The sequence below is a fragment of the Falco biarmicus genome, chromosome Z (genome assembly GCF_023638135.1).
Source record: "Falco biarmicus isolate bFalBia1 chromosome Z, bFalBia1.pri, whole genome shotgun sequence".
NCBI lineage: Eukaryota > Metazoa > Chordata > Aves > Falconiformes > Falconidae > Falco > Falco biarmicus.
The window spans coordinates 25,956,825-25,969,832 of NC_079311.1; the positions used below are offsets into that span (position 1 = coordinate 25,956,825).

Sequence of the window (13,008 nt, forward strand, 5' to 3'; positions counted from 1 at the left end):
TTTTGATTTATTAAAAGTCACTTCTTGTTTTTCAGCACTGGAAGATGTTACTGTAACATAGCAATTTGCCAAAAGTGTAGTTTGTGCTGTGAAGGGAAGTTAAACCAGTTTTCTATCCAAGTCAGTTTCAGCTAGATGAAACTTCCAATGAAGATTGAATGTTTCTATTATCAAAGCAGAAGAACTGGATATTAAATCTTTCATTTATCCTTGTCATTGGGTGCAATCACTGTTCAGAAGGATGTGCTCCTTGTTATCTTTTAAGGACAAAAATATTATTAGATACTGTGGTCACTATGCTTTAGAATATTGTTCCCAAGATGGGTTTTTGTAATGGTAGTAAACGTTTTAGTCTCGTTTTTTACTTTTAGCCTTGACGGTGGAACACCATGGGGAAAAGCATATCAGTCATACATCCTACTGATCTAGGTGGTTCAGTATTTAAATGTAGTATTGATGCATTTTAAAATGCCCGAGTGTTCAGCAAAGATTTCAGAGAGAGCTACCTAGAAGTTGTGGTTCTTAGGTTAATCTTTTATTTATCTAAAGGCTAAAGAAAGCTGTCTACTTCTGTGATATGAACTGCAGTCATCTTAAAAATAATTGACAAATTAATCCCCTCACAGCACTGCAATTGTAAAGATGTTGGGTTTAGCTAGGCTTGTCTGATTGCCTGGTCTAATCAAGAATAAAGGTGCTACCTTTGATGTCTAAGATTTAGAAGGGACATCCCAAACCCAGCAAGCATCTATGTTTTAATTATTGATCCCACCACTTCTTCCCACAAAACCTTTTGAGCAGTATTAGCCTCACAGCAAAAGGCTAAAATAAAAACTTCTACCAGCAATGTACACGAAAATATGCAGGGCTTCTGACCTTTGGAAAAGTTGACCTATATTGGCAATTGGTAAACTAATAAATTGATTTACCTGCAATATGGAATAGTTTGCGCTCCTTTCCCCACGTTTAGTTATCTCTTATTTTTCGTTGCAACCACCTTGAGAGCTGGTGTACAGTGCAAGTGCATTTTGATAAGGTTAATTATAGAGTTACTACATAGTATGGGTAAAAATACCATAACTGTGCCATAAATTAATTAATGGATGTAATCAACTTTCATTTTCCGAAGCCAAGAAAGTCTTACATTTCAGACCTATGTCTGCTTGAGTGAGTTTGAATAAATATGCTTCTATTTCAAGATCTGTTACTCTGGGCAGCACTTCATTAGACAGGATGGCTTTTCTTTGAATAATCGGGTTTGGAGCTCTGTGAGTGGCCAGCATAGTCAAGCATGGCATGAAAATAGTTTAATAGGTTGTTAAATGTTGCTGCAGTTTTCTAAACAAAGCTGTTTGCAAATGGAGACTGTCTTTCATATTTGTTTTCAATCACAAATAACCAAACAGGACTTAGTAGAATAAAATCAAGGTGTGGTGTGTTTTGGTTTGGTTTTTTTTTTTTCTCTAACAGATCTTTACATTCGGTATATTTGTTTTTTGTTAAGTGCACCCAAACCTATAGTATCAGCAAATGGCCCAATCCTGCAAGTCCTCCCAGGAGTTCAAGGTTCGGTCATTCAATTAGCTTGCATAACGTTGCCCTTTTTATTCATGTTTTGCACATCACAGATTCTTTTCTTCAATTGCAGGTGAATGAAGCCACAGTGGAGCAGCTAGTGCAGCAGTATCCACATATAACCTTCAGTACCGTACTACAGGATTGCAAGAGGACATTGGAACGGGCTTACCAAATGGGCTGGACACCCAATATGTCTACTGCCTCTTAACCTCCTATACCTACATGACAGTTCCACTCTGCTGCATTCAGTAGATCTAATGGGGATTGCAGAGGGTTCACAACCTTTCATATGATGCAATATAATTGTGAGTTTACAGAGATTACAGTAAAATGGCAAAAGCTGTACACTGACTTTAAGTACTGTACAACTAAATACCAATATTAAAGCAAAACTTTAGAAATGCATTATGGTTTTGTTTGCATAAAAGATATAAAAGCCTCTGGCAGATTTCTTGAAGTGGTTTCTTACTAGTTCTCTGGATAGTTTGAGTTATAGAAGATGTTAAGCTTGTTTTCCTCTGTTTACATTACTTCATCTTGGTATGTGTATTTGCTTTGATTTGTAAATGGTAACTCAGTGCTAGCACTCATGCAGTTCATCAGACAGGCTTGAAACTGGGAGCTGAACTTGATGCTTATTATTTACTGAAGCTACCCCAGGAGATTTAAGATGCACAGTAATAAGAAAATGTACAAAGAATTGTGATTTTCTTATAAACATTTTGATAATTATACAAATCATTCTTCTAAACAGAAGTCTTAGTAAATGGTGGTAATGACAGAATGGATATTTACTGCACAATCTTACTTCCTTTCTGTCTATCACTTCACCAAATTGATATCTTCTTTCATTTTGTTTTGTTTAAAATAGGAGATACTGTAGAGATTTCCAAATCTTTCCATCTTGTAATTTTTGTAGTGAGTTGAGTGCTTAACACTGATAACCAGTTCCCACTTTATAAAGTCAAACAGTAATTGAATACACCATCAAAAATAAGTTAACCGACAATGTTTAAATACCTGAGTGAAAAAAATTTTTTTCTTTTTTTTTCTTTTTTTTTTAGTGAACTTGTCTGCTCTGACTATGCTGTTATATTGTTCAGTTGGGAAATTCAGATGAATGGGTGTAAGCCAATAACAGGATTCCTCTCATTTCCTGTGTGGTTGTACTTTTACAGCAGATCTTACAATTCAGAGAGCAGTTACCTCGAGAAGGCCATCTAAATATGAGTCCCATTGTGGGTATCACTTTGTAGGATCAGATGCTTCGTAATGCAGTGTATGCAAGAAAGTACTCAGAATAAATACATAAAACAATTAATTTTCTGTGTGTCACATTGCATTTTAAGGAGTTAAATTTGACCAGGGGATACTGACAGTACAGACATTGTGGCTTCAATTTGAAGTTGCACTAACCTTTAGAGTATTACCATTTGGTTAAGAATGTTTTCAGGTGTGTAACACTGGATATTTGTTTTTAAAAGGTTACAGCATTTTTATCCAAGGTATGAAATACATAAGCTTCAGCTTGAGAGTTGCCATTATTGTCAAAATGTTTTGCTAATCCAAAAAATCTAATGCAGCATAACCTAGAAGCTTATTTAGTATGACTGTATAACTCTCTGTAAAACTGTTTGTTGATTTCCATAGCATAATTTTTTACAACAGAAACATCAGTTCACAGTTATTCCAGTGAGGTTGTTGAATGTTTTCTTATTAGACTTTAAAAATGGGGATGAAATAACTTCTCTGGAAAAAATATATGGTAAAGTTTTTAGCTTAAGTAAGTGGTACTTACGTGTGAACATGTGTAATGCTAGGCTTTTTATTTACTCATATTTACTATATTTTATTTACTCATATATTACTATATTCTGAAAATATTTACTATATTTTCAGAATAAAGCCAGTTGATTATATTGCAGATATAGTACAGAATCTTAGTCATTTCTCATTTAATGTCTTTCTATGAGTGCATTAAAACTATTCACACAATTTGTAAGTTTCTATTTTTTCGTGAAACCTTTGATCTTGCAATAGGTTTAAATAAAAGAAAAAAGAAATACATGGTGTCTTCTGTTTATCTGTGCTGCTAACTGTACTTAGACTATGCTAATAGAAAGGCTGAAATCTCCATCCGTGACTGTGCAGAACTCATCTGGACATGGTCCTGACAAACTCATCCAATAGGGCCCCATTGTGAGCGACAGAGTTTGACTAGATAACCTCCAGAGGGCTTTTTCAAGCGGGAATACTCTGCTTCTCTAAGGGTTTTTTTTGTATATTACAGATCTAGTTGATCATCTCTTTTCACTTTTGCTATTAAGTCACTTCCAGTAGTCTTGCCTTCTACTGGCTATTCATCTCTCTCTTATTTTTCTGAGCATACTAATCTTTATAGATCTCAGTGTGGCTAATTCATTTCCGTAGATCTTGTCATTTATGTAATTTGGAAGTTTATGTGGTATAGGACAGAAATATGTTCTTCTAACTGCAGTGTCACAGGTAGCTCTTTAATTTCCTTATGATAAATCAATGTTTCCTAAGTAGTTTTATAGGAATAAATAACAATGTTGTGCACACTTTAATTTTTGAAATGTCATTTAGGGGAAGTATCATTTAGGGGAAAAAGAAAAGCTATTGCCTCATAAAAAGAGGGTTTTTTTCTTTCCCTGTTTTCTCTTCCTCAGAACTTACAGTGGATTCAAAAGCTCACAGGCAGCTTACTTGCTGGATTTCCTAGTTCCAGCAGGCCTCCTTTACTGACAAAATGTCTTTGTTCCTTCAAGATATTTGTGGGAACCTGCCATTAAGGTTGGTAGCCTGTGGCTTAGCATTTGTCATATCAGAGACCTTTCTAGGCCAGAGAAGTTGGGTTTGTTCAACCTGCAGAAGAGGTGGCTAAGGCAAGTTCTAAGTGCTTTCTTAACTAAACAATGGGTGATTGTGGAAAAAAGACAGATAACATCTACTTTCAGTCATTCGCTCTTCTAAATACAGGTATAAGTCCAGAGTTCACTTTGGTGGTTGCTCTACCCATCTATCACCACTAAAAGGCAGCGTGGAGGTGGGTGTCCTCGGGGGAAATGTCTACCATGGTGTTTCACATGCAGATCCAAATTCACTCTGCTCAGGCTCCCAGATTAGTGGGAAATTCAGTGAATTGCCAAATCCAAGTTGGCCTATTCCTCATCTCAGCAAGCACTCTGTGTAGTACCAGGCAGCTTCTAGTCATCTCTGAGCAGGGACAAAGTGAACTTCTCTGAAAAATATCATAGATAAAGATAAACTGATCCCAGCGTGGCCACAGGTGGCTACTGGGAGTGACTTTTCAGCATTTGCAAAATGGTTGCCCAGAGGTCTTCTGTGCTACTGCTACAGCATTTGACTCAACTTTCAAAACTCAGCCATGGCCACAGAACCCCCTGGCTTCACTCACAGGAAACATTTCTTCCCTTGCAGGTCCTATGAAAGAGCTTGAGCCATGCTTGACAGTTTCTTAGAACTATTAAACTTAGCAAGCTCTCTACATGTGTGTTCAGTATTTGGTAAAACAAGCTGTAATCCCTTTTCAATGAGAAAACAGCCCTAGTAAGAATAATTAACCAACAGATAATTTTTTTTCAGTCTCTCAGCTGGCTTCCATGTGAGCTCACTGATGTCCACCCAGATTCTTAAGAAATAGATATGGCCTTGCTGTTGCTTAATGAACTATGGCATTGACAGGAACAAAATCGAGAAAGGCAGCAGGTCACATACACAATGGTTACATGAAAACAGAGGCACAAAGCTCTTTAGGAGGCTGACAGGGCCTTCTTCAGGTGATGTGACCATGAACAAGAAAAGGAAAAGGACTCTTACATCTTATAAATGAGAGGAGAGGAGGGGAGAGGGAGAGGGAGGGGAGGGGGAGATGGAGAGGGAGAGGGAGAGGGGAGTATTTCAGTTGGAAGGGGCATACAAAAACCACCCAGTCTAACTGGCTGACCTCTTCAGGGCTGCCCAAAAGTTAAATCATGTTACTCAGGGTATTGTCCAAACGCCTCTCAAACCCTGACAGGCATGGGGGGCATCCACCACCTCTCCAGGAAGCCAGGTCCAGAGCTCGACAACCCTCTCAGTAAAGAAATTCTTCCTAATAAAAGAACGCATTGCACAGTAACAATTGTAAAAGCATATGTAAAAAGGCTATGATGATGTCTGATCTTGTAAATGTTTAGATTTATATTTTAAATTAGGTGAGAGCTTATGCTGCTTATTTATGAAACTCCATATTAACAGAGTGACTTTAAAGCAGATCTATTTAAAGAGTCCTCTAAAATAAAATTATTTAAAGTGATGTTATTTTTTCACCCTGTAGTTGTTTTTCTCCCAGCCTTCTCCATGACTGACCTGCTATGTTGGCAGAATAGGTGACTGAGATTTTATTTGAAGTTCTCGTAGATTTAGAAGTGGAGTTACCAAATGGTTTTCCAAACCACAGACACCCCAGGAGATGCTCCAGGCTCGAGCATGTGATCTCCTGTATATTGTCACAACTTAAAAACCGAATAATGCTTTGTGAGAGTAGTTGTCTTTTGCCAATATCAATAGGGTGAGTACTTGGTGAATATTTGTGAGTTTTTATTTTGGTTATTTGGGTTCAGGTTTGGGGTTTTTTCTGAAAACCTTATAAAAGATACTTACTGACTGCAAAGTTTTCTTCTCCCTTCATTCTTCTTACCCTGCCTTTTTTTTTCACTTGTAATTTCTTTGTCTTTTCCCCCATTGTTATCATGTAGGGAAATGCAGAATAATCATATCATGGCTGTCTTACATAAAAATGTTGAGTTGATGAATTTATGTGGCAGTTCCCATATATGATATTGTTATGTAGGATTATGATAAATGTAGACATTTGCAAACTTGTACTTCTTTTTTTTCTTCTATTTCTCTGGTTACAGAAGTCTGCTGATCCTTAAAACTACAATTGAGTCACCTGATCAAAAAAAGTAGCATTAGCTGCTGGATTACCATATACCTCTTGGTAACCTAATTTTTTGTACAAAAGTATATCTGAAATTATCTTTTATCAGTATTGTACTTGATCTTGAGACTACAGAATATGATACAAGTTGTTTAAAAAGGGGGCTTTCTGGTTTTGAAAGGTTTTTTTTATAAGGGTGGAAGGTTCAAGTACTATTTTTCTCTGTTTTTCAGTTGTATAGACATTGATCACAAGACATTTATTTTTCATTGAGAAATATGTGAAAACTCTGCATTTAATTGGTTTCAGATTGGAGGAGAGGAATTGGAACAAGCTTGTGTTTGCCCAAATCCTGAATCAAGTTTGCAAGCTGATAAAACAGGCCTGCTTTCAGGTCAGGAACAGAACCTGTATTGGTTGGATTGTGTGGTGTTTTCATGGTTTTGCTTGATAAACAGTTCCACCCATTAAATTGTCTGTAGTTCTGCTGAGGAAGAGAAATAGTCATTTAACTGCAAAAGTCTTATCAAAATCAAGCTAAGGACTTACTAGTAAATATTTGCTAAAGTTCCCAAATCCCAGTAATCTATTCTTCAACTGCTCTTGAGCTACTATATAATTTTTTATCTGCTTCTAGTCAGTCTCAGCCTGGGAAGTAGCACTGAGCTGACAAGTAGGTATATGCAGAGCTAAAAATTGAGATTTACAGACAGATGCTTATTGATCAGACAGCTGCACAGAAATTTCCTTTCTGTTCATTCTGGTTGTCTTGTTTTTTTGAGAAAGAGACACAAATGCAGAAACATTTAATGGTGGACATCAAGTCCAAAGCAAATTCCATGTCATAAAGATTAAAAAATCAGATTTTTTTAAAAGATACCTATTTTGTATATCTCGTGCTTGCAGGGCTCAATTCAAGCAAGAATAAAATAAAATACTGTTTGATAACTCCAGATCGGGATTATTAGGTAATTACAAGAATTTCAGAAATTTAATTTCTGAGTTGTTTACAGCCAAGAAATTTTGGCCAAACTGACTGCCTCCACTAAATATCTTCAACTAAACTACAGGCATCAGTAACCTCAGGGTAAGAGATTTACACTGATGTCAAATATCCATACTTCTAGCAAATTAAATTATTCATTTGCTGTTGTGTCTCTGTGATGTTCTTTCTTTATACTCTTGGGAATTATAAAACGTAGTATCTTCTTGAGCACTCCTGTTTCACTTGATCCACTGCTGCAATGCTGCAGGTCAAAAAGGGAACTGAAGGACAAAGTGAATAAGGAAACGGAGCTGTCACATGGGTAAGAGGTTACACAACAGCTGAAACAGAGAAGCCCAACATTTCATATTACAGCATGAACTATCTCATCCTAACTTCTCATACAAATGAAATGGGCTATTTCTTCTTTTGGTAGAGAAGGAAGAATAGAAAATGAGGACAGTAGTCAAATTAATTACAGGAATTCACTGCCTGTTCATTAAACAATGTTTATACCAAGAGTGCAGACAGCTCATTATTTTATGGTTTTTTATATTTCCAAGACTTGTACACAAAACTGAGGGCACTAAATGATTTGAGATTCCTTGCCTCCCTCTGTTTGGCTTCTTGCTTGGCTTGTCCACAGATGCAATCACTGTAGATGACCTGAGCTGCTGAAGGACAGTCAAATAGCTCAGCTGTTCCTCTGGATCTTTGTCTGCATTAGGCTCAGATTCACACGAATAAATAGGCTAAGTCCCACCACTGCAGCTGCGGTTGCTTGACTGGAGACATTTTCACAAGCTGGAATAAGGTAGCACTGAAATAAAGGTCTGTGTAACAGCTGCATCTCCACAGTTGTTAAAAAGGAACCCGGGCCAAAATTTTTTTATTTAGGTTGTAGGCTGCTTTTTTGTAAAGGCTGTCAGGATTATGTAAGGTAAATCCAAGTGTTCCATCTTTATAAAATTTTAGTAATGGGATTATGTTTCAAATTTATTCCTGGGAGAAAATCAACAATAACTGCAAGCTGAACTGTTTCCACTTCCATGTTCCAGGAAGTCTCTCTATATGTAGCTTGCAGAAAGTGTTTGTGTATAAATAAGCTTTAGAAGTCTTAAAATAAAAAATTTTGCAACCCAGATTATTGGACATTTCCAGCTGCTATGAAATTATAAAGGCTCCTGGACTGAAAATTGCATAATCTCATGCTTTCATCATGTACCTTATTGCAAAGTGCTATGGCCCTTTGTGTTTTCAAAATACCAATTGTTAGAGAAAGCTGCAAGAAATGTCTTCACAGCATTTAACTCTTAGTGAGCACAGGTAACTTCTCTGAGGTGTCTTGCTCTGGCTCCTTGAATCAAGTTCAACATCTCATTACTTACCTTTGATGGACTGAAAGATTGTCTTCATACTGTTATTTCAGTATATGGTCACCTCCCTGGATCACAGTAAAGTGTCTTATGTGAAGCATAGTCTCTGAACTAATATAAACTAAATAATTCCCTGCTTTACGGGATGGGTTTGTGGTTTTTTTCTCTAAAACAGGCAGCAAATTAATGTTTCTATACAAAACAAAATGCTTTGTATCCTTCTGTCCTTGGAGACAGATGAGAAACAAATGTAGTGAATGTTAATCACTTTGCTTGATGCTTTGAAAGGTGCTCAAATACTGAGGTGAATGAGCAAGACTGAAAATAGAAATAAAATATTTTTCTTGAATATTCTCTTGCCCCTTCCCTGGGAGTGTTCCAAGGCTAGGTTGGATGTGGGTTTGAGCAACCTGGTCCAGTGGAAAATGTCCTTGCCCATGGCAGGGGAGTTGGAACCAGATGATCTTTAAGATCCCTTCCAACCCAAACCAATTTGTGTGCTACAAGGAAGGATTTGATTAGGAAGCAAATGCACCTGGAAATGTTTAATAGCAACCAAAAAGGTTGCAGCTAAAGAAAAATCACTTTTGAATGACCCTGCAGAAGTGTGAAGAGAATTCCAACCTCCAAATGCCTTCATGATCTTCCCAATAGAAAAAAAAAAAGGAAGAGTTTGTTCATTACAAGTTTTCAAATGTTACTCTTTGGCTCAGGAATTAATAAAGATTAATACAGTATCTTTGAAGCAATGGAAGTAATGACAACCTAAGGAAACTGCGGAGTGTTCAGACCAGTGTAGTTTTAAATGACAGTAAGGAACTGGAGTATAGAACCGGTCTGAAATCCAGGGATGCAGCTTCAGTCTGGCAGTGGCCCTTGACTAGGCACTGTGTATTTTTCAGGATGTGACATTAGTTTCTGTGGCTACACTTGTGGTAATATGAGCAGTGCCGGGGCACTGCTGAGCTGTCAGATCACTCCAGCAGTCACCTGCATGCTCTTGGCCCATGACTACTGTTCTCCTACACAAACTCAGTGTTAGTAGTGCCCAGTAGCCATCTCCTTAGGCTCCCTGGATGCAGCCACTGCTTCCTGAGGGCAGGAAGATGTAATGGCACAGGCATGTGCTTTCCTGTACCCATCACCTCAGCACCAGAGGGTTGTCCTGGGCAAGTTTGATTTATTCATGCATAGATGCATGGCTCTGTTATTAGCAGGTCACGGTTATCTATCAGAAGCTGCTTCTGTGTCACAGGTCCCAAAGCAGAGCCCTGGTCCTGTACAGCACAGCACCCCAAGGCATCAGCTTACTTCCACAGTGGGGTACAAGCAGTACACTGCAGGGCAGCAGCCCTTTCCCAGACACCCAGTTGAGAAGAGGCCATGGAGAGCCCTCGCCAGGCCAGGCACCAGGGCCCTGCTCCACCCTTGGCACGTGGGTGACCTCAGACCCACTGTCCACCCTGCCTCCCTCCCTGGCTGCAGCTGGCTAGGCGAGCGTAGCTGCAGGATGGGATGAGGCAGCGAAGGTACCGGGGCAGGCTGGCACAAAAGGTGCGGTGACGTGGAGGCCGTGTCACCATGAGGCTCCAGGGTTCTTACAGAGGAAGAAGCTGCTGGTAAGCTGAAGCCTGTAACTTTGCCCCATAGCTTGTCTGTGAGTTGAGTTTTCCAGCTCTAGAGCAGAAGTTGTCACCAATTCCTTCTATGGTCTGAATGGATCACTACTTTCCACAAAATTTTCTGAAAGCAGAACTTAAGGAATATTCCTGTACTTGGCGCTTCCTGCAACAGTACAGGCATTGAAGTCTTTTGCTGGTATAAAGACCAAGTAACCTGATGGCCTTTCTGTTTTAATATATGCCATTTCCTTTATGTTCTCTTGTATGTGGCTTCGGAAATGGTTAACAGTAGGAAGACTATTTGTATTGCATTAGCCAGATACAGAAGAAAAATGCATTTATGGATCAGTGTAATCCAGTCATTGGTTTATGGCTGTAAAGTCCTTCAGGGACTGTCACAAATTCCCAGCTGTCTGTAAGTGCTAGATTTTTGCAATTGCATCTCTGAGCTATCTGCAAGGCATGTAAAATCATATATAGCCAGGCAGCTCCCTATGACTTTGCATCTGCAAAGGCTTGAGAACTATTCCAGCAAGGATGTGCAGTAAATTAAGATCAAGACATTTGCCTCTGAAAAAATTGCCTCTGAAAAATAAAGATACTGGGCAAATCTTCCATGGGTGGAAGCCTCTTTAGCAGAGGTAGAGCTGAGCAAATGCGGGCAGCTGTTCAATACTGAAATAATTACCAGCCCTCGAAAACTTATCTTTCTGACCTTTGTATGTTTGTGAGTGTGAATTCAATTTTTTTAATGAAGCTCTGTTGATTTTCTTGAAAACTGGAGAGGAGTATTACATCAGAATCAAAAAATAAGAATAAAGCCATCTAACTTCCTTAAATATTCTAGAGTTCAATATACCATGACATCAGAGTAAGATTTGTTACTTGGCAGAAACAAAGATGCCTTGTGTAGGATCTTTGCCAACAGGACAGAATATGTTTGGGAAGCAGCAAGAGCAACATTATAGAAGAGAAATTCTCAGTAAGTCAGATCAGCCCATCGGTTTGTTGCTAGTCAAGGCAATTGCCCGGTATGCCTAGGGGAGGAGGAAGGTATATTTCCGTAGTGTGAATGTATGGGTCTAAGAGATATACATCAATTGGAAACACAAAAAACACCCCTCTTGGGACAGCTAATGACCATGAATGGTAACTCTTTGCATTATCAAATTGTAACAGACAAGAATCACAGATTACTGCTGGTATCAGACACCAGACAAGAATTCCAAAAGCCTTTGCGTGACTTGGTTGACTAGGTCCTTGAGGCATTTTGGAAAATTAACAGAAGATTCCCATATACTATTATGATAAGGCCCACAGAAATTTCTCTCTTCTTGTTTTTGTAAGTCAAGCCTGCATCAATAAAAGCAAAAATATGGGCTTCCTTGCTGCATGTGCATCTGCCCTTCCCTCCCCATGTTTGGTAATGTCCAATAAAGGGATGATTCTTTTCTCCTGCCAGAAAGCATAAGTAAAATAATTAAGAAACAAGTGATACGTAGATTGTGCTTCCTTTTAGGATGTCTGCAAAATGATCAGCCTAACTTTCGGGCAGCTACTTTGTGAAGACTGTTTTTTAATTTATTGACTTGCCTAAAGTCACCCCTAAAGTATTTTTTTTTCAACCAGTCTTTAAGGCTCAGTCAAACCCACTTCTAAAGCGACTGTTACTATGTTAACATTTTTATATCAGTTATCTAAAACATAGTGTGAAGGGTATTTCATCATCATTACATTAGTCTATGTACTTATATGTGTGTTAATAAGATTGATCATTTTAGTTACACCTTGTTCTTGACCCTTTGCTTAGAAAATACTTGGTGTTAAGTATGAAATACACAGAATTAGCATTTGCACTAGCACTAGCATTAGTATTAATGCTAAAATGCTCAGTGATACTGAGCTTCCATAAAAGAGTAGGGCTGCTACCCCTCTAATTTTGAGCAGCTTTGACCTTAGCCTTTTAAATAAAAATGCTATTAGTCTCATAGGTTATGTCTCAAAATTCTGGTGTCTATTGTAGTTTCCTAGTAAGTAATAATATACAGAAGCTAGCAGCTGAAAACACTAGCCAATAATGTGCCACATCTGCACTTGGATTTAATGGATCAGGCTTGAAGGAGTGGTCAAGGTCTAACCATTTGACAATCCTTCAAAATGAACATATCACAAATTTGGGCCCATTTAGCCTGAGTTGCAGTCTTAATACTCACACCACCTTGGAACTTACCTCCCTAGGTCAGAATTGGTTCCTCTAAGTGTTCATAGTCTGAGCTGAGGACCTTCGGAGTGCCAAAAAGCATTAAAAAGCCACAATAGTAAGTGTGTCTACTATTCATTCTAACTTGAGTTCTGTCAATTTCAGCAGGCTCTGAGCAGGCTGATGTTTTTGAAGCCTGTGAAAAAGCTACTGGAGAGAATAAATAACATTTTCTCATTGAGAAGCGCACAGCTTTTATAAAGTGCTTGATACTGAAAAGA

The 13,008-nt window shown here is 38.3% G+C and overlaps 1 protein-coding gene and 1 long non-coding RNA gene across 3 annotated transcripts in view; one reads left to right on the top strand and one right to left on the bottom strand.

The window, feature by feature from the left end:
• Positions 1–3,643, top strand: part of FBXL17 (F-box and leucine rich repeat protein 17) — a 281,652-nt gene extending 278,009 nt beyond the window's left edge. For both annotated transcript variants that reach the window (XM_056323975.1, XM_056323974.1), the window contains one exon: positions 1,649–3,643. In XM_056323975.1, the coding sequence (XP_056179950.1) occupies positions 1,649–1,786 (138 nt within the window). In that variant the 3' untranslated portion in view covers positions 1,787–3,643. The remainder of the gene's footprint in view (positions 1–1,648) is intronic.
• LOC130142319 (uncharacterized) overlaps positions 1–13,008 on the bottom strand; it is a 93,025-nt gene that overhangs the window by 22,710 nt on the left and 57,307 nt on the right. The gene's annotated exons all lie outside the window — the stretch shown is intronic.